The 27,498-nt window shown below is 50.2% G+C and overlaps 1 protein-coding gene across 4 annotated transcripts in view; it reads left to right on the forward strand.

The window, feature by feature from the left end:
- Positions 1-27,498, forward strand: part of LOC146829464 (phosphatidylinositol-binding clathrin assembly protein-like) — a 704,267-nt gene that overhangs the window by 516,564 nt on the left and 160,205 nt on the right. For all 4 annotated transcript variants that reach the window (XM_085608147.1, XM_085608148.1, XM_085608150.1 and 1 more), the window contains exon 16: positions 25,823-25,943. In XM_085608147.1, coding sequence (XP_085464273.1) covers positions 25,823-25,943 — 121 coding nt within the window. The remainder of the gene's footprint in view (positions 1-25,822; positions 25,944-27,498) is intronic.

Raw genomic sequence — 27,498 nt, forward strand, 5'->3', positions numbered from 1 at the left:
CAATTGTTCATTACAATTTCTTTCATGGAAGGTTGCATTTCTAATTGCTATCATTTCATTAAGACATGTTGGTGGGCTACAGTCATTAACCTTAGAAGCCACTTTCTTTCAACTTCATAAAGGTAGAGTGGTTCTTCGTACAAACCCAAACTGCCTTCCAAAAGTAGTTTCTGCTTTTCATATTAACGAATCAGTTGAGTCACCTGTGTTTTTACCACAACTTGATCCAGTAGCAGAAAGGGCTCTACACACACTTGATGTCAAAAGCGCAATATTATAATGATAGAACAAAAGATTTTCACAATACAAAGCAACCTTTTGTTGCCTTTGCTCCTCCTCATAAAGGAAATTCTATCTCTAAATCCGTTATTTCTAGATGGAGTGTTAAATGTATTCAAACTTGCTATGTTAAAGCTAAAAAAAACTTTGATTAAAACCACTAGAGCACATTGTAGTTATAAAATTGGAGCATCTATGGCCTTTTTAGGTAACATTGCCTTAGTTGACATATGTAAGGCAGCTACATGGTCTACACCACACACATTTACCAAACATTATTAAGTGGCGGTATTAGCACGTCAACAAGCTAATGTAGGACAGGCAGTGCTAAAAACTCTTTTTCAAACAACTGCAACATCCACTCGTTAGCCACTGCTTTGGGAGAATACTGCTATACAATCTATGCAAAGCATGTGTATCTACAACACACGTGCCTCGATTGGATTATGCTACTTACCCTGTAAACATCTGTTCTTGACATGTAGAGCTGTGGATCCACATGCACCCTCCCTCCTCCCCAGACACCTGTGGTTGTTGCAGTTCTTATTATCCATATTACATACACATGGACATTTCTGCACTACACGTACTCCATTCTCACCCTCTTGCGGGAAAACAATCGAACAAGTAGATGCCTATGCGAACTATCACCGAAAGGAGGAGTCACCTTACCTCGTGACTGGGAAAGACTTCTTCAAAGAAAGACAACTTGCAAACATTTGGACCCAACACTAGATGGCAGGAATATTGAAAGAATGTGAATCTACAGCTCTACATGCCAAGAACAGATGCTTACAGGGTAAGTAACATTATCCTTTCTGGTTGTAGGTTATGCCTGAGTCAATAAAGGACAATCTTGCTGAAGTATCCAGGGCCTCTGCTTTCCCCGGTCGGATATTACCCTCCTTGGAAATCCAACCCTAGAAAAAATACCTAGGAGGGCTCTTGCTACCACCTTTCCAGTCTTGCTCCTCAGAGGTACAGCTTCAGGGTACCTTGTGGTTTGATCTACCACAACAAAGATGTACTTTTGCCTGAGTGTGAGGGGGGGTTCAATTGGACCAACTATGTCTATTACCACCCGCTCAAATGGTTCACCTGCAACTGGTAGAGGCACTAACCGTGCCTTTGTATTCCTTCCTGTCTTGCCACTCATCTTGCAAGCTGAACAGGTCCTACAGAACTTCTCTGTCATCCCGCATCGTTGACCAGTACAACAGATGGTCTTACCTGTCTTGGGTTTTCTAATCCCCAAGTGTACTGCTAAGGGCAGTTCATGGGCCAGTAACAACAGGAAGTTCATGTGTAATGGCAAAAATGCATAGAAATAGCGCAGACCGTTCTAGGGGTTCACCTTCTGGATTCCAAGTTGTAACCCACAAAGTTCAAGAGGCCACCAGCGGTTCGTCAGGAGAGTCCTGGATTTTTCCAGGAGCAGGGTGCTGCTGGTACGATACAAAGAAGGGTGGAGGGGGTACCGGGGTCACCTAGAAGCAGGCTGCAAAGGGGGACTTGTAGGCAAGTCGGAGAGCGCCCAAACAGGGTTTCAGGTGTCGAGGAGAACAGGAGCACAACCGATTCGCCGGTACCTAGGCCGGACGGGCTGGGTGCAGAGCAGGTTGGTCAGCCAGGCTCTGTGCGCAAGGTGGTCTTCGCGGTCATGGGCAAGCAGCTTGCAGGGACATTTTCATAACTGTTGAGCAACTCATGGAGTAGGTCTCAGGGGTCTTGATGTCTCTCGATGGGTGCTTGCTTCCTGGGTAGTTGGAGCCTGAATAGGACTTTATCGGTCGGTGTTGGTTGCAGGGTGTCCGGGAATTTGTATGGTTCAGCTCTATACTGTCCTAGTGTCTTCTCACTTGGTGGGGAGACAGAGTTGACCTTCCAGAGCACAAGTACCCTCTTCCTGGGCGGTTGCAGCATCGGTCGGGCTGGAGAGGTCCAAGTCAGTAAACCGGACTTGCGGGTTCAGTACCTGTAGTCTGCAGGAGTGTAGTTCCTCTACTGCAAGGGAGTTCTTGGGCGATTGGCGAAGGCCTGTAAGCCCTCTGATATTCTTTGAGGGCTCACAGTTGCAGGACGAGACAGTTCACTATGATGATAGTCTTGAAGCAGCAGACAGGGTTTCAGACCAAAATTCAACAGCTGGCACTCAGTTCTATGGTTCAGCAGCTCTTCGGTTTTTTTTTTTGAAAATTCTTTTTATTGGCATTTTTAAGATGTAAACTTACATACAACATGTGTCGCATAGGTATATGTGGTTCATAAGTAGCAGAGTAGACCTTTATCACAATAGGGAGTACATCAATATCCTGTTCAGTGAGGATGTGGTCTGTGTTGTAGCAGAGCATTGCCAGTGAAAGAAACTGGGGGGAAACTGAACTGGGGTGTGCCATGGGGTTTGTAGTGCTTGGGTGGGCGTACACGATGGGTCCATTATTGCCTACTCGATAGTGCAGCTGCTGCTCGCCTAGGGGGAGGCAGGTGTGTGGATTAGTGTGGGGGGGCCGTTGAATGTGAGAGAAGGGCGAAGACGGACCCGGCTGGTCCGGTGGTGGAACAGAGGGTCGTGGTGGAGGATCCATTGTCTCGGCAGCCTGCATAACGGAGGGCTGTACCATGTTGGGGGTCTGGATGGCAGTGACTGTGTCTTCCGGGGTCTGGGATTGTCTGAATTGGTACAATAGAAGCGCCCACTCTAGGGAAATTGGGACTTTGCGGATACCTTTGGCTTCTTCCGCACGGATTACCTCCTCCTCGGCAGCCGCCCATTTAAGAACCGCCCCCACCCATGCTGCTAGTGGGGGGCCTGATGTGGCACGCCAGTGCATGGCTATACAGCGTTTGGCCAGCAAGTGGGCCAGGGATACAAAGCGCATTGGTATTTTGTGTCGTTTTCTCCGCCCCAGTATGCCCAATGCGCAACCCTCCCAGGTGGTCAGATGGGTCAACCCGGTAAGCTCCCTGAGTGTCGAGTGGATAGATGACCAATAGGTCTGAATTCCCGGACACGTCCAGAACATGTGGTGAAAGTCTGCGTCCCCCGCTGGGCAACGAGGGCAGAGGAAGGTCGTGTCGGGGTAAAAGCGTTGAAGTCGTGCCGGCGTTAGGTAGGCCCGGTGGAGGATGTGAAACTGTATATTCTTGAACCGGGCGTTCCTGGATACTTTTTTGGGGAATTCTATCGCTCTTTCCCATTCATTATCGTGGAAAGGTCGCCCTGCTTCCTCCTCCCAGAGGGTCCGCAGGGACCCCAATAGCGGGGGTGTCAGTTCCCTGATTGACTTATATAACCATGTGATGTGGTGGCGCCCCGATCCCATTCGTAATAGTGTGTGGAGAACCGGGTGTGTGGGGGGGTTCCCCCAAGGTGAGGTCGGAGTATGGTCGGTAGTGGCTGAGAAGTTGGCGATGGCGCAAGAATTGGCCTGGAGGTAGGTCATACTCGACCATGAGTTGCCGGTACGACCAAAGCTGCCCTTCGTCGAACAGTGCTTCTGCCTCGGTGATGTCCCTCGCCGTCCATTCCCGTAACATGGCGGAGGTAAAGAACCCTCCATGTCTGGGCCAACCGACCAGCGGTAGCAATGGTGTGTATGGAGGGCGATCTGGCGCCATGCGGTGTATACGCTGTTTGCGCTTCCGGGCTATATTAACCTGCAGGGCGTTTGTCCGCGTGGGGCGTGACCCTGGCAGGAGTAGGCGGTGTAACTCCGGTATGGGTATGCGACCCGTGGCGGTACATGTTTCGAGTGTGCATCTGTCTGCCGTCCAATAGGAAAGCCACTGGAGCTGCGATGCCAGGAAGTAGGCTTCGAATGATGGTGCACCCAGCCCCCCCTGCGTTGTGGGTAGTTGCAGTTTGGCTAGCGCGATCCTGTGCCGTCCCTTACCCCATATAAGAGATCTGAGGAGCATGTCTAAGTCCTTGAAGAAGGAGCGGGGTGGGATTACTGGGAGGTTGGTGAAATGGTATAATAGCCGCGGGACCAGGATCATCTTTGCTAGGGCAACCCGGCCTATTGGGGCCAATGGGAGGCTCCGCCAGAACCCGATGGAGGATCGTATCCCTGCGAGTGCCCTGCGGTGGTTACCCTCGTAGATGTCAGCTGGGGAATGGTATAACCTAATCCCAAGATATCGGGGACCTTCTGCCGCCCAGTGTAGTTTTCGGCCACCGAGCCGTACGTCCTGAGGAGAGACGTCTGAATGTAGGGGGTACACCATCGAATTGTCCCAATTCACTTTCAAGCCCGAGGCTTCCGTGAATTCCGCGAGGGCGGTCTCCAATATAGTGAGATCCGCTGTCACGTCTCGTACGTATATGAGGAGGTCGTTGGCGTACAGGGACACGCAGTGTGTGACGTCTGCTAGTGGAATGCCCCAGTCGTGCCCGTCCCTATGGAGGCGGATAGCCAGGGGCTCCACCGCGAGTGAGAATAATAAGGGTGAGAGGGGGCATCCTTGTCGTGTGCCCCGATGTATTGCAAATTCCGGGGCGATGTAGCGACCGAGACGAACCCGAGATGTAAGGTTAGTATATAACAGGCGCGTGTAGGCTATAAGCGTGGGACCCAGTCCCGTCCGTCCAAGGACGGCAAAGAGGAACTGCCATGTGAGGGTATCAAACGCCTTCTCAAGGTCCAGAATTAGACACGCCGCCCGAGGGAATCGACCGCCTAACTGATCCTGGATGTGAAAGAGGCGCCGGATATTGTGAGAGGTATTCCTCCCCGGGACAAAACCACATTGGTCCGGATGTATCAACGAGCGTATAATTTGTGAGTATCTATCCGCTAAGATTTTCCCCAGGATTTTACAGTCTGCTGTTAGTAGTGTAATGGGGTGATATGAGGCGAGGAGTTGGGGGTCCCTGTTGGGTTTCGGAAACGTCACCATCACCGACGCTCTCATGGAGCCGGGTAGTTCACCAATCCTGAGTGCCGAGTCCAGCACCGTGAGGAAGCGGGGAGTCAACAGAGAGGCGAAGGTGGAGTAGTATTCGAGCGGAAACCCGTCCGGGCCTGGGGCCTTGCCACGGGCCAGGGCCCTTACAGCGCTAGGGATCTCCGTGGCTTGTATCTTCGCGTCTAGACCCGTCTTGTCCTCAGTGGAAATCTGGGGGAGGGGCAAAGGGTCCAGGAAGTGGTCGACAGCCCCTGGGTCGAGAGATGAGGGGGCAGTGTAGACCGCTGCGCAGTGTTGGTAAAATGCCTGAAGGATCTCGTCTTGGGATTGCACCAGGGAGCCCTGGGGATTTATATTTGCAGTAATGGGCCGGACCTCAGTGTCTTGCTTGGCGAGCCATGCCAGGAGTGTACCCGTTTTATCACGGTCCTGGTGCATGCGGGTAGCGTAAGTCCGGAAGTTGTGACGTCTTAGGTCGATGCACGCCGCTTGGTATGCCGATTTGGCTTGGGCGACTTGGGTCGCAGTCGCTACCGACTGGTCTGCGGCTTTGGTAGCCGTGGCCAGTTGCTGTTCTGCCACCTTTAGGGCTTGTTCTAACGTGTGTCTCATTCCGACCCGCTGTTTAATACATTCCCCACGGGCTACCACCTTAAAGCCGTCCCACTCGACCAGGGCCGACTATGCAGTACCCGTGTTATTAGTAAAGTAGTCTGTAATGCTTTGTTGGTGTTCGTGTTTGAAGACCTGGTCTGTGAGGCATTGCCGTGAGAGTCGCCATGTGGGGACAGGGGGGTGCGGGGGTCTCCATCGGAGGCCTAGAAGGTGTGCATCGTGATCGGAAACGATTCTGCCAAGATAGTCCGAGTGGCATACGTGCGGGAGAAGTGTTGCGGAGCATAGAAAGCGATCGAGCCGAACTCGTAGGTTGTGTGGGATGGAATGGAAAGAGTAGATGCGGGCCTGAGGGGTGGTGTAGTCTCCATGCGTCCGTGAGCGACCAGTGCGCTACCCATGTTTTAAAGCGTTCAATTTGTCTGTGGGTGGGGGAGTGCGGGAGTGGGGAGTGTGAGCGGTCCAGTCTCGGGTCCAGGGTGCAGTTATAGTCCCCGCCTAAGATCCAGGGGACATGGGTGAATTGGGCAAGGGAGTCTGTAAGTCGGTCCCAGAATTTATCCTGATCTACGTTCGGGGCATATATACTTCCCAAAAGGACCCCCCTGCCATCCAAGAGTCCCTCCAACAAGGCGAATCTGCCCTCGGTGTCCACCACCCGTCTTAAGTTCCCGGAATGGGGTCCCTGGGGCGAATCCATATCAGTGCCCCTCGGGCGAACGAGGAGTAGGTCGTGGCACAGATAAGTCCGCGCCATTTTACTCGCAGTTTGCCCACTTCAGTCGAGTTAAGGTGGGTTTCCTGTAGACAGACAATGGATGCCTTCTGTCGCTTCGCGTAAGCGTAGATCGCGTAGCGCTTACGTGGGGTGTGCAAACCGCGTGTGTTGAGCGTGAGTATGTTTGTCTGCGGTGTTCGTCAGCTGCGCCATGGGTATTTGCGTCTGTGTGCGGGCCAGGTGAGGTGCCCGCCAGGGGAATTAGTTCGCAGTCTCCCAGAGAAGCGCCGCGCCTGTGGGGAGTAGGCAGGTGGGAAGCCCGTCCGAACGGAGAGTCTGTCATATGGAGCCCCATGGCATGGTGGAACAAGTGTGAACTGGGGTATTGATAACATGTGGGGGTGCGGGAAACTGTCCCAATACAGAGGACTCATCGTTTAGGAAACGGTGCGTCCAAACTTCCTCCCGTAACACGAGGGGGGATAACTGCTCTATATGAAGGGGGTTGACGGTATGCTTGCGCGAAGCCACACGTTGAGTGGGCATGTAGACGGAGCAGTGCGCGTCGCGTGCAGGGTGTCAGTCTCTGTGTTTGAGAACATGAGCATCAGGCAGACATACATGCGAGGATACAGTGCGGCAGTCCATATGCCTGAGTTGCCTCAGGGTAAGGCAGGAGAGGTCAGTCCGTCCAGCAGCCCATCTGCAGTTTGCGGGGTGGCATGGGGGAGCACTGCCAGGTCCATCCCCGATGCGGTGCCATCGCTGTCAATTTCGCCTTCTGACGAGAACAGGTGCGGGGGTCGATCAATGAGGTCCAAGGGCGGTGTAGTGCGCAGATCAATTGCTGCTTGCAGAGCCCCGCGTCTTTCGCGCATAATCTGCTCAAGGTCGGGTGAGTCGTGAGAGCTGCTTGTAGCCCGGGATTCAATGTGGTGAAGCTTCTTGGGGCGTTTCCGGGTGCGGAAGGTCTTGACAGGCGAGCCCCTTTGGGGATGAGAGTTGGGTGCCCGTGAACAGTGTTGATCTGCCCAGTCCTGTGCCGCCCCCACGGATGTGAAAAAGAGGGAGGACCCGTTGTGGATGATCTTGAGGCGGGCGGGGAACAGTAAGGCGTATTGAATCTTATTGTCTCGCAGTCTCCGCTTTACGTCCAGGAAGGAGGATCTCTGCTGTTGCACTGCACGGGCATAGTCCGGAAAGATCATTATTTGGTGGTTTTCCACCCGTAGTGGCGCCGCCAATCTCGCCGCCCGGAGCACCGCATCCCGATCTCGGAAGTGGAGGAATTTCGCCAGAAGTGGCCGGGGCGCCGCGCCGGGCGGGGGCCTTTGGGCCGGCACTTGGTGAGCCCGCTCGATGGAAAAGAACGCTGTCCGGTCCGAGGGCGGGGTAAAGGATTTCAGCCATGTGTCCATGTATTCTATGGGAGTACCTCCCTCGATGCCCTCTGGAAGCCCCAGTACTCTATTACAGCGTCTCGAGCGACCTTCCAAGTCGGTGGCGCGCTCCTCCACCGCGGTCAGACGGGTGAGGACTCCCTGGAGTGTCATCTGATGTTCTTTTAGTGTTGGCTGTATTTCCGCCATTGTCCGTTCCCCCGTGTGCACCCGGTCAGCCAGTTTCCTGTGGTCATCGCGGAGAAGATTGACATCCGTCACTAGGGTACCAAGCCGTTCCTCCATGGACAGACGGGACAGTTCAATGGCGGCCAGGACCTTGTCCAACTTGTCCGAGATTGAGAGGTCAGTGGAGGACGCCGTGTTGGGAGACCAGGTCGAGGTTTTTGGCATGTTCTCCGGGGCTGTCTCCGGGACCGCCTGGTGAGGCGCGGGCCTTGATTTCCCCATCCTGTCTCCACCTGGGGCGGAAAAAGGCCGGTGTCGCTGGTCAGGCCGCGAGAGCTTGCTGCGGCGTCAGGGGTCCGTGGAAGGAGGGGGGGGCACGGTGATGACGGACACGAAAGAGCGGAGCCGGGGGGCGGCAGCTCAAGCTGGTATCCTAGGGCTCCCTCCACTGATGGGGCGCCGGGGCCCCCGATGGCAGATCGCTGCAACTCCCTGCCCAGCGCCCCCAATCGCCCACCACCTGTACGGGTAGCTTGCCTGTGTCCAATAGTGTGGGTGGGAGAGCACGTGCGGTGTCCGTGGCGCCCCGCCGGGCCCGTCGCCGCCTTGTACCGGTGCAGCTCGTCGCGTCGATCCCCCCCGGTCTCTCGGGCCCTCCGGGGCCTCAGGGGGCGCTCAGGTGGTCCGCGTTGAGGAGATGGCGGACGGGTCGTCCGGGAGCACTCCACTCTCCCTCCGGGGCGCCGCCAGGGGGCCGCCGCCGTGACAGTCACTGAGGCAAAGGCGAAGGCCTCATCAGTGGTGCAGGAGAGATGCCAGTGTCCTTTTCCGCGGCAATGTTGAGGTCAGGCAGGCAGCGCGTTAGAGGGCCAAGAAATCACTGGGTCGCGCCGCTCCCGCCGGATCCCTGCACCCCCTCTCCACTTTTCTGGAAGTCAGGTATGGGGGGTACCTGGGGTCCACGACGGTGTCTCCAATGTCCAATCCCGACTCACTGCGGGCTCCCGGCAACCAAGATGGCGGATCTATGTGGCGGCGATAATCTACTTCCCCAGAGCGCTCCGGTCCGATCTCCGCAGGGTTGCCGTAGGCTGCTCCCGGTTGGGCCGTCGCATGAGGAGAGCGCTGCACGCCGTCCACAGTTTCCCGCCCCGTTCCGTCTTCTTTCTCTATCCCGGCGCCATCTTGGATCGCGGGCTGCGGCACCAGCGGCTCCGTCCGGGAGAAGCCCCGGCGCTACTGTTCCTGGCGCGTTCGGGCGCCCATCGGAGCTGCTCTGCTTTGTAGGTGCCTTCTAGTGGTACGTGAGTCGTCAGGCACCCGTTGCAACGCTCCGAGGCGCTATGAAGTGGCGCCCGGTCACGGAGCCTCAGCACTTCATGACCGCCATCGTGGCTGGCTTAGCCACGCCCCCCCCCCCATTCAGCAGCTCTTCGTTGTTCGTTTCTTCTTTAGATCTGTCAAATCTGGAGTTCTGATTGAAGGTGGCCACCTAAATACCAATTTAGGGGTGTTATGGGAGTACCTGGTACTAGCCAATGAGCTACTTACCTTAGGTTGACTACATCCTTTATATGACCACGTCCTGTGGGAATTGTGTATAAACCTGACCCTAATAAGTCTCTCCAACACAAGATGGAGGATTTGGAAAAGTGCGGTCCACATCATCTTCCCCCCACCTTAGGTGTGGTGCTAGCTAGGTATGGGCCCACCTCCTAATGTAACTAATTTTTCTTCCTGCCCTCCCGCCGAAAAGTGGGGTCAGGAAAGGGGGATTGGCATTTTTCACTATCTGGTGTCACATCTCAAAGGTGTTATGGCCTTTGTAGCTTCCCGCCCTGGAATGCAGTTCTGCTTGGACAAGGTGTGAACACCTCCACTCAGAACAGGCTTTGTTGCCGGCCTCTGAGAGCGAAGGCTCTCACCCCAGGAGGCTGGAAAAATGTCTAGTGATAGGCTGGCTGAGACCAGCCGGCAACCGCACGAGTAGTCAGTAGTTCTTCAGGGGGTGCCTCTAAGTTGCCCTCTGTGTGCATTTGTTAATAAATCTGAAACTGGCATCAGTGCAGGTTTATTAAGACGAGATGTTTGGTACCAAACAACTTGGGGTACAGTGAAGCCATCATGAAGCTGGGGACTTCATAATGACAAGTGTTCAATCCATGTACTCGGGTGGCTTCCCTGTTCACTTACAATGTCTAGGAATAGACATTGCAGGGTCGTATCTGCTCAGGCAAATATGTCCACAAATGGAATATAGTGCACCATGCTGTAAGGTCTGCTTATAGGGGTGGCTTACCTATATCTTTTGCAGTGTCTGTAGGCATGACAGACTGGGCTGTCGACTCTTCGGTTTTGTCTGCACCAATACACGTAGCCTGCAATGGGCGTTTGTATAATGTTAATGAGGGGTCCCTAGGGTAGCACAATTCGTGCTGCAGTTCTATTGGACCCTCTTCATTCCCAATGCCCCAGGTACCAGGGGTACCATTTACTAGGCACTTACAAGGCGGATGAAGTCATGCAAATTGTGGAACAATGGTACATTTTTGGGAAAGAGCTGTGCCACTGGGGACCTAGTTAGCAGGGACCCAGTGCACTTTAAATTAAAATCAAAATCAGGTAGCAGGAAAAAATGGAGGTACCATGCCTGAAAGGGGCACTTTCCTACAGTCACCATTAACTGGTTGATGGACTGAAAATCCTTGGGCTCCATCCCTCTTATCCACTCATTCCAATCAAACAATATATCATGAATCCAAGTATCAAACGCAATACCATCCGCTCTCTTGAAGTTATGGAATCTCTGCAGGTATTGAGCTTGTTTCAGCCCAAACCACCTAATGTGAGCTTCCTTCATTTGCTCGTAGACCATTGTTCTGCCGCAGGCATCCTCCCAATGACCGCTGTCCCTTCCAGTGGCATACACCCCATTAAGGCAGCTGCCTTCGACACCTAATTTAAGGTCTGCACCTTACATGCGACCTAAGCCTCACAAACCATTCCAAAATATCCTGACCTTCCACATACACCTGCACAAGATCTTTTGGAACCTTGGCATCAACCATGCGCGAACTGGAAGTAAAGTTATCTATCCCAGATGGAATTTTCATTACTGCCATCCTACATTTCGGTCTCTCTCAACGGTCATCTTTTCTCTCTCGAACTCTTTCCTTTTCCTTCTGTTTCTCCTTTCACTCTGTTTTTCCCTGCTTACTCGGTTTCTGCTCTCCCTCAAAATTTATCTTCCAAGGCCCATTCATCCTATCTCTTGCCTCCTTTTCTCTTGTTCCTGGTGAGCTAGTCTTAGCTTCTCCCTCTCTTGCTATCTCATCCTTCCCAGCCGTAGCTTTCTGAAGTGCCAAACTGTAAGCTCGGGGTCTCTGCTAGACTCATCCCACCCAAAGTTTATACGCCTGAAAATGGTGATAGTGGTGTCCTAGAAATTCGAGGTGGTGTGCACACCTTAGATGTTCTAAAAACTAAAGATGGTGAGTCTCTTGGTGAAACTCTGAAAAATAAATTAGGGAGCATACTGTATGTGTCTGGGATATATCTGTGCTAAAGGGATCCTAGCGCCTGAATCCACACTATTCTCTTCTTGGGTTCCTACCCTCAACCCCCCACCCCCCCAGAGTCAACTACAGCCTCATCCCTTTTACCCAGTATCTCAAACTGGTCCCTAATGAAATTTGCAGGGACCTCTCTGTTGCTAATCCTAGGAATCCTCCACCCTCTGTCCCTTCATAAATCCTTCATCTGATCTAGCGACATGGTGCGGAGGTCAATCCCTAACCTGTATTCTCCATTTCCTATATGTGTCGCCTTTGTGCATAGAAGAAAAAAATTGCACTTTTTGCAGTAGTGGCGCAGATACCTCTTTATCTTTGGCTTCTAAATGTACGGCGTCCCACCGCTTCCACAAATTGTCAGAACACCTTCCAGAGGTCCACGTGCCACTCGGGGTCCCGTGGAACCAACTGTGGTGGTTGAAGCCTTTTATTCCTGCTGTCCCAGGGCCCGACCTACTATGGATCCTAAGCAATTGGGCCAAGTACCCCTTCTGCACTTCACTTTGTGGCAGCTCTGGACAAGCAGTCAAAGGCTCCATCGGGGTAAGGGAGGGGTGTGAGCATAGTTTTCACAGTATGAACAATAAATGAATGTCCAGTCAAATACCCGAATGGAGCCCCAGCAAGGGTGCGGCAGTGGCGCCATTGCGGTCCTCGGGGAATCTGTCCGGTGCAGATCAGTGTGCAGGCTTGACCCACTGGACACAGCAGTAATCCTCTCATCCGGGCAATGACCTAAACTCTTGGACACAGTGATACTGGCAGCACCTCCTACCATACTGGGTTGCTTTGTTGCGATCTGCGTGCAGACTTTTCTGCTGTGATTGCCTTCACTACGTATGCCCCAAACTGGGTTGTTGTGTTATGATCTGGGCACAGACTCTTCCCCTGTGATCGCCTTCACTACGGTGCGCCCTTCCTGGCATATAGGGTTGCCGATATCGGCGGTTACAAGTCTCATGCTCCTGATACAAATAGGTTTTAACAGTGGCCCCCTCTGTCATTAAGGGTCATTGCGGTGAGGCGGTGTAGGCCTGGAACCATAACTGCTTCAGATCACCGCAGCCCTCTCCTGGCATACAGGGGTCGTCTGACCATTCCTGGTCACAGGCAACAACCCAGTCAGTGCTCAGCTGTTCTCACCCCTCGCTCAGTTAGCCCTCTCAGTAGGGCTCCCCACTGGATCTCGCTTCCTCCAACACACATTCTTCCTCACAGGGCATACTGGTCTTGGCAAGCAGGCAGGTTCTAGGCTCCAGAGCAGGTAATATTGGTTTTCCTGGGTGATGTTCCCTCACCCAGCAGGGAGACTAGTAGGCCTTAGACAACGGAACTGGTCACATCCAGAAGTCTTCTCCACCTCACACAACCCATCTGGCTGCTTGACAGATAACAAAGTTTATGGTCTCAACCTCCCTTCTAATAAGACACCAAAATGTGATTCAGGGTCTGAGTCTTTGAAGATTTATGTTGGGGTTCTGCATTTTTTTTTATTATCCACTTCTCTTTTTGTTCTTTTCTCTTGAAAGGATGTATGTCACAGCAGGCAAGACTCCAAAGCTGTGATTAACCAACACAATTCATGGGAGTGGCCAGTGTTCACACCTAGCCTTCATCACTATGGGGATAGCACTTTGGGCACCCACCCTTCCCGGTCCAACAAGATCACAATCCGTGAGACAGACTTATGTCATGGCACACACACACATGATCTGTGTTTACCTAGGACACAAAATCAGCATTATGAATCCAAACAACTGCACAGTAGGGTACTCAGGGCAGGTGTACACGTCTTTAACCATATAGAAGACTTTTCAGTCCCAACACACACAACACAAGTTGCTGCTACTTTTCTGATTTGATGATTCATGGTCACTTTGCATTTAAGGAAACACCAAGATTCTTCATATGGTCCACAGGAGCAGCAGCCGCTTCAAGTTCTGTTGCCCACTATCAATTGGTATAAAAATGCAGTTGTCTGCCGAGCAGTAAAATCTGTTTTATGGGAATTTAGCTGGAGACAGTTTGAGTGCATCCTGATGACAACTGCACTAATGCATGCATGTTCGAAAGTTGGCCAGAGTAGCGGCAACATTATCAGAGATGGTCCTGAGAATCTGTGTATCATCGGCGTATAATCTGTGTAAGAAATTCTAAAACTGAAAGAACGATCCTGCTCTGGCAAAGGGGACAAAGAGACTTGGACAAGGGTGGCACGCAGGGAAGATTACCCTGAGACACACTTTACATCACTGAAACAGCTGCTGAAGTGAAAGGTGCAGGAGTTACTGTCTCAGTTCTGTCAGTTAAAAAAGAAGCAAACCATTTAAGGGCAAGATAGATGGCTGTACGCAATCTTTCAGATGGGGTTAATAAAAAATTAATGACAAACAGCATCAAAGATTGGGAACTAATCTAAAAAGGCCAAGCAGCAGAGCCGCCTTAATCCAGTATCCTATGTTGATTGTTCGTAGCAGCCACCAAATCTGTTTTAGTGCCGTGATTAGCTGGCAAATCAATTGAGAAACATCCAAAAGACCATTTGAGTCCATGTAATTGTTAAGCCGTTCGCAAAAATTGACATTAATTTGATATCGGGATCAGGCAAAGGTTTTTTCAAAAGAGAAAGAACTTTAGCATGTTTCCAGTCCATGTGAACAACAGGCTGAGGTAATGGATATATTGCATAGAAAGGTAAGAGGGGGGATTTAGCACATAAGGACGGATAGTGCACATAAGTGTGCTGGAGTTACAGGCTGTTTGTGTAACCCTGTAGGCATTTCTTCTCTTCACCTCAAGCCATGTGGTGTAGATTCTTTGTGACCTCTTAAACCTATAAAGGGAGAGCAGAGTAGATCCCAGGGACCCTGTGCTGTTAGGCCCCATGCTTGTTGCAGTGAGCGCTAAAACTGGGAATTTTCCCAGTGACTCCTATTCTGTAGGTGCTTTAAGTCCCAAGGCTCATGCCTTGCTTTCCCTGTCAGATCATGAATGGGGCCTAAACACTGAGATGATGGGTACTCCCTGATGGTGCTTCTCTGCATAGACCTGTCCAACTTTCTGTACTTCCCACCACATCTTTGGAGGGTGTCTTCAACTTGAGCTGGTAACAGGATCCATCTCTTGTTTTCCTTTCGAAACTGTGAACCGCTTCTTGCATTCCATCTGCTTGCAAATCTTAAGGCTTCTGCAGAATGTATGAGAAGATGGCGGATAGATTTTTCACTGTCCTGTAGTGGATAAAGAAGATTTGATACGCTGATCTGCAGACACTCTTTCTTCATCTAGAGAGATTGGATCTGCTTTCACAGCAAGCTGGTTGGGTCCTCAATCTAAATCCTTGGACTCTTTGTATGCAAGCATGGAGATTGAGAGGTTTCAACCTTCTGCCAAATGTAGCGTATGTAATTGTGATTAATGAATCCGAGCTACCAAATCTGTTTACATAGGACACTGGGACGTTTATCTGTTGATGCCAGGCTTACTCCCTTTGAGAATCGTCCGTCAGAGGTTCTGCACTTTGTCTTATTCAATTTAGTCTAGTGTCTGTGCAAGAGTATTTTGTTGCTACATGTGCTGTCTGCCCTTTTGTTTCACCCTGGTAAGTCTGTTGTTCAGATCGCCCCTGGTGGCACATTTCTTGAAAGGTTTCCTGTATATGTCCCCTCTCATTTCTTTTGTTCCTGAAACCATAATTTGAATAATTGCACAGTTTGAGGTTTCTTTTGACCCTCACAGCTGTCCTTTTGATGTCCATTACTGTGGCCCATAGGATCAGAGCTGCAGGCCCTGTTGCCCTGGTAGCTATTTACTCTGTTCTACCCGGACAAGCCAAACCTGCTTACTTGCCACTTCATTCTACTAATGGTGGTAGCCACATTCTTAATGCTTCAGTGTATCACCCTTCCATGTTTATATCACCCTCCTCACCCTTGCAAGAAGATGGAGCAGTTGCATAATCTCAGACATAGGCAATGTGTCTCAGATTGCATCGATCAGACAAGTTCAGAGTGCGTAGATAGCCAGCTATTTGTGGTTTGTGCTGGGGCTAGTAAAGTTTAAGGTACTATTTCTTGTTTGGTCCCCCTCTGTCTTAAGATCTGTTATGCCCTGGTAAAGAAAGAACTTACAGCAGGCATTCTTGTGCCCTCTGCCTAGACCATAGTGTCTTCTACTGCTCTCACCAGAGGCATGCCTTCCCGGACAGTTAGTTATTGTTGCATCCCTGTGCTAAGCATGAATGCTTGATGTCTCAGGCACGGAATGATGGATCTATACATCTCTGTGCTGAATGATTACCTTGGTTATTCAGCACTACTCATTCTTTTCTCCTCGTGGGCTCTGCTTTGAGACTCATTCACAAGGTGTGGAATCTGCAAAAAGAAGTATGCATCAGAACGTTCGAGGCATGTGGGCTGCTGAATTCATATCTGTGCATAGATCATCGCCACCTAGTGTTGGGTCCGGATGTTTGCACGTTGTTGTCCTGGAAGAGTCTTCGAAGTATCCTGAGATAGGTGACTCCTCCCCTGGACTACAGTGCGCATGGGCATCCTCTCCATCCTCAGATTGTTTTTTTCCACCATTGGGTTCGGATGTGCTTATCTTGACTCAAGTTAGGAAAATCTAGTTTCAGGCCAAAAGGCCTTTAGTTTTCGACGGTACTGTTCCCGATCGGTATCGACAGTTTACAGACTAGTTTCGCGATTTTAACAACTTTTCGGATCCATTAAATCCGACCATCGGCCGAACTTCGACGATGGAATCGAGGACCCCATTCAAGCGGTGTCCTGTTTGCCACGCCAAATACCCCCATATCGACGTCCACCCGGTGTGTAACAAATGCCTATCACCGGATCATGACGAATCGAAATGCATGGCCTGTGCCCGATTCCGATCCAAGAAGACTCTACGGAATCGACGAGCCGCGCGACTGGAAGCGCAGCAAGCGGCACCGGCCCCAACCAACATCTTCAGCACCGAGGACGAAGATGTCGAAAGCGTGGAAAATACACCCTCCAGCCCCACTTCCGAACACGGTTCCCGATCGGAAGATATCGATGAAGAGCTTTTTCACAGGGAAGAAGCCGACGATGAGGTAGGAGACTACGATGAGGCCTTAGGGGCCGAAGAAGGTAGCTCCGGTGAGGAGCAAGGCCTACCCGTCCAAATGGAGGATATCCCAGTGAGTCAGTCGACGGCTCCGGTCGAGGGATCGCCTTCGGGCCTTACCCAAGACCAATCCCGCAGTTCCTCGGCCCCGCCCTCTGGCCCGGCCACGGACATTCAGCAAGAGCCATTGCTACCTAAAAAGACTGGTTTCCCTACCACGAAACCGAAACCAATCATCGCACCGGTTCAACAGAAACCGAAAGTGAAACTGACACTGGTCGGCTCGAGGACCACCACACCTTCGACGCCAGCCAAACCCGTCGGCTCCGACCGCACCAAATGGGACTTCGGTGCCGAACTCGCTGCAGCCGATGTCGGCGCCGACCCAAAAAGGAAATCCATCGGTACTGCCAAAGCGCCAAGGCCCCCGGCACCGCAGCAATCGGCACCAGCCATCAAGGTGAAAATGGCCACTGCATCGCTATCCACCTCGAAGGCAGCGACTAAGGTACATTCATCGACGCTGTCGTCGGCTCCTACCCCTCCTCGGCTCGATGACCCGGTGACTTCGAAGAAGTCCACACCTGCCTCTACGGAACCTATCGGCGCCAAAGAACCATCGGCGTTCCAGGTGCAACAAGTGGCAGCGTCCTTGCAACGCATCAGGGAAAAGGCAGCCCTCCAGACCTCGTCGGGCTCCGAACCGAAACGGGCACAGAAGGCACCTTCGGCACAGGCCAACATCACCTTTGGTCTGCCGCCACCCACGGCGCCAAAAATGTTCGAAATCAGAACCCGCGTTACACAGACAAGGTCCCCATCTACAGAACGCTCAACTACTGGGACATCGCCGTCCCACTTCATCGACACCGGCAGGCTTATGCTCCGAAAGCGGAAGATCACTTCAGGGCACGCTTTGGACTCTTATAGGATCCCGCTAAAACAAAAAATGCCGGCGGAATCGGAACCAGTTCTTTATGAACGCATCCACACCTCTTACACAGATCCATCATTCTCTCCAACGCACTCCGACACGGATGCAGTGGAGGACTACATGGGTGACGACACCACCTACCCCGAAGACATGGACCCTGAGGGCCAGCAAGACCCTGATCAGGTCTGGGATGACCCCGTAGAGCCAGGTGCCGCTCTGGATACACAGGACACGCAACTTTATGGCGCAAAAACGTCCCCCACAGAGGACACTGCTGCATTCAACGCCCTCATTGATCGTGCCGCAGCCAATCATGGAGTGCAACTCCACTCAGACACTATCGAGGACGATTTCTTGGTGGACACTTTCGCATCCTCCGAAATGACTGTAAAAACTCTGCCCATGTTAAAAGGTGTCCTCAAGCCAGCAAAGGACATTTTCAAAGAAACCACCAGGGCACGGGTCATAAACCCCAGGATCGAGAAAAAATACAAACCCGCACCTGGGGACCCCACGTACATTAGGAGCCAGTTGCCTCTGGACTCCATTGTAGTTGCCAATGCTCGCAAACGGGCACACTCGCAGACAACTGGTGATGCTCCTCCCCCGGACAAAGAGTCCAAGGTTCTAGAAACCTCCGAGAAACGGATTGCAGCCCAGGCAGCGAACATATGGCGCATCGCCAATACACAGGCCCTCCTAGCTCGCTACGACCGTTCACACTACGACACGTTAGAGACCCTACTCCAACACCTGCCAGACGAGTACAAAGAGGCAGCGGAGCTCCTCATCAGGGAGGGACAACTGCTCACAAACGCATCCATCAAGTGTGCACTGGATGCCGCAGACACTGTTGCAAGGGCAATAAACACTAGCGTCATGCTACGACGACACGCCTGGTTACGAATCTCCGGATTCAAACCTGAGGTCCAAAATAACATCCTCAATCAGCCGGTCAACCCCGACTACTTATTTGGACCGGAGGTTGACACCACCTTAGAAAAGATAAAAAAAAGACACGGACACTGCGAAGTCAATGGGGGCTCTGCAAACGCAGACATTTCGTAGTGGCTACTTTCGTCGCCCCGGAAATAGAGGTGCAGGTAGAGGACAGGGGGCACAGCAAACCTACAATAAAGGGGGCACATAGAGTTCCTACGATAAAAACACCCGAGGTGGATATCGTGGCTCCAGCACCAAGGGCAGAGGACGTGGTTACGGCAATACCAGGTCCTCCCCCAAGAACAAACAGTGACGCCCTCTCCCTTCCCCCCGACCACATAACACCTGTCGGGGGGAGACTCCAGCGGTTCCTGTCCATGTGGAATTCCATCACCACAGACAGGTGGGTCAAAGATGTTATCCAACACGGTTACTGTCTCGAATTAACCTCCACTCCACCCTCCATACCGCCAAGGCACCGTCCTATGTCCTCAGAGCACTTAGCGTTATTACAGCAGGAGGTGCTAAGTATGCTGCAAAAAGGCGCAATAGAGGTCGTGCCCGTACACCAGCAGGGTACAGGGGTGTACTCTCTGTACTTCTTAATACCAAAAAAGGACGGGTCACTCAGACCTATCCTAGAGCTGAGACCCCTCAACCACTACATTCTCTCAGAGCATTTTCACATGCTCACCCTGCAGCAGGTTCTCCCACTCCTCAGACAGGGAGATTTCCTAGCCACGCTAGACCCCAAAGATGCGTATTTCCACATACCCATACACCCGTCACACAGAAAATATCTCCGGTTCACCATTCAGGGTCAGCACTATCAATTCAAAGTCCTTCCCTTCGGAGTAACAACAGCACCCAGAGTTTTCACAAAGTGCCTAGCTACCGTGGCTGCACATCTACGGAGGCAACACGTTCACGTCTACCCTTACCTGGACGACTGGCTTGTTCAGGCAAAGTCAGCCCAGCAATGTGCCAGCCACATGTCCCGCACCATTCAGCTCCTTCACAGTCTGGGATTCTCACTAAATTACCCAAAATCACATCTCCAACCCGCACACGTGCAACAGTACCTAGGTGCGACCATAGACACTCTGGCAGCCACAGCTCAGCCAAATTTAGTGAGGATCAGCAGCATGCAAATGCTGATTTCCAAGTTCAAACCCCAACACTCCCTTCCTGCGCGAGTGTTCATGCAGTTGATAGGCATGATGGCCTCCCGCATTTTCATAGTCCCACACGCGAGACTACATATGCGCCCGCTTCAGGAGTGCTTAGCACGTCAGTGGAATCAGGCTCAAGGACAGTTGAAAGACCTAGTGTTGGTGACCGGTCGGGCATACAACTCTCTGCATTGGTGGAATCCACAAAACCTTTGCAAGGGCCGACCGTTCCAAGAGCCTGTTCCACAAATAATACTGACAGCGGACGCGTCTCTCCAGGGATGGGGAGCCCATGTACTCAATTACACAGTGCAGGGACTATGGACTACACAACAAAAGAAGATGCACATCAACCTTCTGGAACTGTTGGCAATCTTCCTAGCCATGAAGGCATTCAAAGTACATCTGTGCAACAAGGTCGTGTTGATCCGGACGGACAACATGACTGCCATGTACTACATACAGAAACAGGGAGGAACACACTCTCCACAGTTGTCTCATCTGGCTCAGAGCATGTGGAAGTGGGCCATTCAGAGGAACATATTCCTCATGATGGAACACCTCCCAGGCAAGGACAACCAGATGGCGGATCTGCTCAGCAGACACAGCCACCAAATGCACGAGTTACACCCATCAGTACTCCAACCGTACTTCCAGCAGTGGGGTCATCCAGAGATAGACCTATTCGCCACAAAGGAAAACGCAAAATGCCAAAGCTTTGCCGCCAGGTTCCCACATCCACAGTCGCAGGGCAATGCGATATGGATGAACTGGTCCGGCAGATTTGCGTACGCTTTTCCCCCAGCGCCATTAATACCGCTGGTGGCACGCAAACTGCGACAGCACTCACTGACACTCATCCTGGTTGCTCCAACATGGGCACGCCAGCCATGGTACACAACCTTTCTGGAACTTTCCGTGGTGCCGCATCAAAGGCTGCGGATCAAACCCGCACTTTTGACGCAGAACCATGGAGAAATTCAGCACCCAGATCCGCAACAGCTGAACCTGGCAATCTGGCTCCTGAAATCCTAGAGTTTGGCTACCTAAACCTGCCACCTGACTGTATGGAGATCATTAAGGAGGCCAGGAGACCCACTACCAGAGCTTGCTATGCAGCTAAATGGAAGAGGTTTGTCATTTATTGCAACAACAATGACATTAACCCGCTAGACGCATCCATTCAAAATATAATCTGTTACCTCTTACACCTATACCGATGCAATCTGGCATACACCTCAATACGTATCCATTTGACCGCAATAGCAGCCTATCTCCAGAACAGGCAGCACCTCTCTTTATTCAGAGTGCCTGCCATCAAAGCTTTCTTGGAGGGACTTAAACGAGTAATTCCCCCAAGACACCCACCAGCACCGGTGTGGAACCTCAACTTGGTCCTCACCCGACTGATGGGTCCACCCTTCGAACCTCTCCACTCATGTGAGATTCAATTCCTCACCTGGAAAGTAGCCTTCCTAGTGGCAATCACTTCGTTAAGAAGAGTTAGTGAACTCCAGGCACTAACCATTCAAGAGCCATTCATACAGGTTCACGCAAACAGGGTCGTACTACGTACCAACCCCAAATTCATGCCCAAAGTAATATCGCAGTTCCACATGAATCAAACTGTTGAACTGCCTGTTTTCTTTCAAAGTCCACAGAATGTAGCAGAGAGAATGCTCCTTACACTAGATGTAAAGAGAGCCCTCATGTACTATATAGACAGAACTAAGGTCTTTAGGAAGACAAAACAACTTTTCGTTGCCTTTTCTCCACAGCACAAGGGCAACGCCATTTCCAAAGCAGGTATAGCCAGATGGATCGTTAAATGTATTCAAATTTGCTATCAAAAGGCTAAACGCACATTAACGATTCCCCCAAGAGCCCACTCAACACGTAAGTTAGGGGCGTCCATGGCTTTCCTGGGAAACATTCCTTTACAGGAAATATGTAGAGCAGCCACATGGTCCACTATACATACATTTACCAAACACTACTGTGTAGATGTACACTCAAAACAGCAGGCAGCTGTAGGACAGGCTGTTCTCAAAACTCTTTTTCAGACCGCTGCAGCTGGCACTTGTAGCCGCCGCTAATGGGAGGTACTGCTATGTATTCTATGCACAGATATGAATTCAGCAGCCCACATGCCTCGAACTGAATATGCTACTTACCAGTATGCATCTGTTCTTGGCATGTAGGGCTGCTGACATTCATATCGCCCACCCACCTCCCCGGCGCCTGTAGCAGCTGCAGCTCTCAGAATTACTGTCTAGCATGGTCATCACTTTCTGTATCTACTCCATCACTGCCACAATGGCGAAAAACAATCTGAGGATGGAGAGGATGCCCATGCGCACTGTAGTCCAGGGGAGGAGTCACCTATCTCAGGATACTTCGAAGACTCTTCCAGGACAACAACGTGCAAACATCCGGACCCAACACTAGGCGGCGATGATCTATGCACAGATATGAATGTCAGCAGCCCTACATGCCAAGAACAGATGCATACTGGTAAGTAGCATATTCAATGTAACCTTTGGTAACGATATGTTCATGGCATGTGTGGTTGTAAATACACATGCTTAGAATAGTCTCGCCATATAGTGTTGGGCTTGTTTGTGTGCAAGTTGTTTTTTTTTGCGAGTCACAAGGTAGGGTGACTCCTCCTCTTGCTGGTAATGAGCATGGTCATCGACTCCGTTGTTAGATTGTATTCCCGCATGGCGCGTAAGGATGAAACGTGAAGCAAAGCGTAGCATAAGGAAATGTCCATGCGAAAGGAGGTTGTAAAAAATTATGAAAGTAACTGTAAGAAGCACAGGTGTCTGAAGAGGAGGGTGGGCGAATGTGAATCTACAGCACTACATGCCACAAACCGATCCTTACTGAGTAAGTAACATTTTCCATTCGAGGCATGTGTGGCTGTAGATACACATGCTTAGCATAGACTAATGATGATTATATGCCTAATTACTTTTTATACAGGTATTGAAGGAGATTTTTCAGCTTCTGAGAGAAGTTGGGAATTGTATTTTTGTGGACAGTCACGCAATATACGCTGTAGCCCTAACTTTCTTTAAGATATTGTAAAATGTATATCGGCTTGGACAACACCGACTTTAATGTGTGTATTCAGAAACGATGCACAACATCCCATATAGGTCCCCTGAAAAAGGGATTGTTATATCCCAAAATGCATTGGGCAAGAAGCGCAAGATGAGATGTTATGTTCATTGTTCTTTTTCGAAAAAATCTTTTGGAACATTGTTTATTTATTCTTTGTGGAAACATCATTGGATGCAAATGATCTTGCAACGTTTATAAACATGGTTCATTACAGTTTTTCCTTTTGTGTGTACATAAACTGATTATTTGCGGATACCTGTATGAAAACATTTGCCTTATTCTTTTAAGAATCCATTATTTTATGCTTTTGTCGCAAAATTTTGAAATTTATATACTTGTAATTGTGCTGTGCACCCAGTACACTGGTGGTTTCTCCATCAGCAGATTTGTATCAGTCTATGTCTGTCATGTCATTCCACCTAGTACCTACATTTCATCCACCCATTCTTCTCTGTCAGTTTAAAAGGCACCTGCGGCTTACGTTCAAAGTGACTTTCTTGGTACAGATCCTAGTCATGGTTATATAGGGGACTGGCTGGCTTCCTTTACCCCAGCTACTTCTGTCAACTATTTTAGGTCAAAGCCTACCAGGCAGCACAGCTGTTTGGTTTGCTAAAGACATCTTAGGGACATTTGGAAAGCTTACCTAGGAATACATTCCACCCATTGCTTACCATTGGCTTTGTGGTTTGTAACTCACATTTGCTTACTTTCGATTTGCTGACTTTAATGTGTTTTAGGCTGTCCACCATGTCTTCTTCCCTCCCGTGGAGCATAGCCAGTTTAACATCGCTCCTTGTATTCTTCCACTAGTTGTCGCTTTCTGTAAACAGGCCTTTAAATTCTGGTCTTATCTTGGCACATTTGCTGAGCATTCAAAGGCAGAAGTCAAATGTCAGGCTCTGTCTTGCGAGGGAGCTTGGTGTTTACTTTTCTTTCACTGACTTCAAAGTGAGATACTTTATCTGACAATTTGGGGGTGTGAAAGGTGATAGCTTTTTTTTCACTTTGATTCTGTGTAGGGTTTTCTCATCTTTTTCATTTACTCTCCCTGCTTCTGTCTCAGCTTCTGGGTTTTTCTAGTGCCATGACACCTTTGGGTACTGTATGCTCTGCAAATTAATTTTACTTTCTAAAGGTTTTTTTTTCTAGCCCACAACACAATTCAAGTACCTGTAAACAAATTGTGCAAATATTTCTGAATTTTGAAAGCATAAAAGCACATTTTTTGTAATTCTGAAATGTACTGGAAGTAAACATTTGAACATGATCAAAACAAAGACACTTTACTACACTCTACTCTGCTCCACGCCACTCCATTCTATGCCACTCTACTCTACGACACTTTACTTCTCTCTACGACCTCCACTCCTCTCTACGACCCTGCACTCTATTCTACTCCTCTCTGCCTCTCCACTCTGTTCCACAACACTTCACTGTACGACACTACACATGACACGCAACGCCACAACACTCCCATCTATGCCACAACACTCCATTCTACGCTACGACACTGCAGCCTACGCAACTCCCTCTACTCTACACCACTCCACTCTGACACTCTACGACACTCTATGCTGCTCTACTCTTCTCCGCGACACACCGCTCTACTCTACGCCACGACACTCTACTCCACGCCACGACACTCTACTCCACGATACTCTACTTCACGACGAATAGCACTCGTTACAACGCGTACCAATACAACGCGTACCATTACAATGCGAGTATTAGTACGCGTTGTCAATTACGAGTTACCTTTACAGCGCAAACGTTTACAATGACTAAGCCTTTACCACGCATGCCATTACTATGCAAAAACATGCGTGGTAAAGGTATAGTCGTGGTAAAAGTTTCAAAGGTAAGTGACAGTCCTCTCACTATATTTACACTACCCAGCACGACCCCCTAAACTACACATATACCACTACACTAAACCCTTAAACACTACCCCCAGCACGACCCCTACACTACACATATACCTCTACACTACCCTAAAACACTACCTCCAGCACGACCCCCTACACAAACACCACTACACTACACTAAAACACTACCCTCAGCACGACCCCCTACACTACACAAACACCACTACACTAACCTAAACCCTACCCCCAGCACGACCCCCTACACTACACAAACACCACTACACAACCCTAAAACACTACCCCAGCACGACGCCCTACTCTACACATACACCACTACCCTACCCCAATCCCCCTTACCTCTCTCTCCTCGTGGTTCCTCTCTCCGCGTTGTTCCTGCTTTTCGTCGTCTCTGAGGGGCGGTGCATGTCGTTCTCAGGAAACGGAACAGCCTCTGTTTCCTTACAACGACGTGGATGGTCTACATTTTTTTTTAATGCACGGTCATTTACTATACATACCTTTACAACAAAATTCGTTGTAAAGGCATGTGTGGTAAATGACCATGTGTTCTAAAAAAAAAATGCATAGTAATTTTCTTCATGATGTACAACGCATGCGTGGTAATGCATGCGTTGTAATGGTATCACAAAGTAAAAAAACTCGCAATAATGGCTGTTTACCATTCAGGACATACTTAACAACACACTACTACACTGCATTACGCTTCTCTCCACGTCACGCCACTCAAACATGCCACTCTACAACATGCCACTCTGTGACACTTCACTGCACCACTAAATTTTAGCCATGCTGAACAGCAGCCACGCTGGGATGCAACCTGGCTAAAGCACATTGGCAAAGGCAATAGCGCTTGCACATTAGCTTTAGCAATGCTTGTTTATTAGTGGTTCCACACTTTTTTGCACTTTTTTTTCTCAAATTGTGGTAATGTACAAATCAACCAATGTGTAATTTTATATTTTTATATATTTTATTTTTTTTAAGATCGGACATGCAGTGGAGTCAGCCTACAGAAAAGAAGCTTACAGGGGGAAATAATTGGCATGCAAGAACAAGTACATCAACAACGTGGACTCCTGCTCCAGTTCCTCCTATTCCACAGATGGTACGAAAACAAATAACACTTGAGTGTCTAGCCAGTAAATATAATGTACATTTTTAAAACAAAAAATAGTATGTGTTTTTCATATACTGGTGAGTTAAGATTAACCTAGGTTCTTTTTAGAAATTGACATGTAGCACAACAATTAACCAAGCTCATCTCATGATCTCAGTCATTTAGTTTGGAGTCTGAGTAATCTTGCTGTCTTTGACATCCAAGTGCTCTGCTTCAGAATTTGAAATTTGTCAGCTTGGGCTGCTTCAGCAGACAAAGCAACACATTTAATTTCAGCATCCTTATTCACTGAAAACTTTTTTAGTGGATAAGGATACTAAAATTAAATATATGCACATAGATATTGGTGATTTGTCGATCACCTCACAACACAGCATCCCACAAAATTTGAAAATGTTTACAGTGAAAAAAAAGAGTATTTGTAACTTTATTTGGGGAAGCCCACTTTGCCGGGACTACAGGAGCCAGCAGCCACAGCACACCGCGCACGTCACCCTTAAGCGTCAGGATGCGCTACAAAAACCAAGGCGGGCTCCCGCAGCGCTGAAAGCCCACTTTGACGGGACTACAGGAGCCCGCAGCCACAGCGCAACGCGCACTTCACCCTTAAGCGCCAGGAGGCACTACAAAAACCAACGCAGGCTCCCGCGCACTTTGCCGGGACTGCAGGAGCCAGCAGCCGCAGCCACAGCGCACATCACTTTTAAGCGCCAGGAGGCACTACAAAAACCAACGCGGGCTCCCGCAGTGCGGAAGGCCCACTTTGCTGGGACTACAGGAGCCAGCAGCGGCAGCCACAGCGTACCGCGCACATCACCCTTAAGCGCTAGGAGGCACTACAAAAACCAACGCGGGCACTTTGCCGAGACTACAGGAGCCAGCAGCCACAGTGCACCGCGTACGTCACCCTTAAGCGCCAGGAGGCGCTCCAAAAACCAACGTGGGCTCCGGCAGTGCAGGAAGCCCACTTTGCCAGGACTACTGGAGCCAGCAGCCGCAGCCGCAGCCACAGCGCACCGCGCACTTCACCCTTAAGCGCCAGGAGGCACTACAAAAACCAACGAGGGTTCCTGCAGCGCAGGACGTGCGCGGGCAGCGCCCCTGTGAAGCCCAGGCCAAGGGCGGGCCCGTCCTTGCCCGTCATCATCCAGAAGAGTCAGGGCAGGACCACCCCTATTGGCTGTGGATTTTGATGATTCGGTGATTCCTGCGACTAAAACCTGTGAGTTGGTTCTCTTCCACTGCTCTCTTTATTTTCTTGTCCTTGGATAGAAACTGGAACTAGCATTTTTACTAAAGTTGTGAGGGGCAAATAGTAGATCCAACGTGCTCGTCAAACTTTACCCAGTTATTGAGTGGGTGGTCCTAGATTCAACTCTGCTCACAAAACGCAGTCTTACCTTGCGCCTTTTATAGGCCACTTATATCCCTCAGTGCCTGCGAGGGATTGAGACTGGATTAGACTCCCCTCTCCATTTTGTTTTTTTAGCTTGGTTTGGACTGTTTCGATGGAACTGTGCTCAAATTGGACTAGTCCTCTTTT

This window comes from Triturus cristatus, chromosome 5_2, assembly GCF_964204655.1.
Source record: "Triturus cristatus chromosome 5_2, aTriCri1.1, whole genome shotgun sequence".
NCBI classification, from domain to species: domain Eukaryota; kingdom Metazoa; phylum Chordata; class Amphibia; order Caudata; family Salamandridae; genus Triturus; species Triturus cristatus.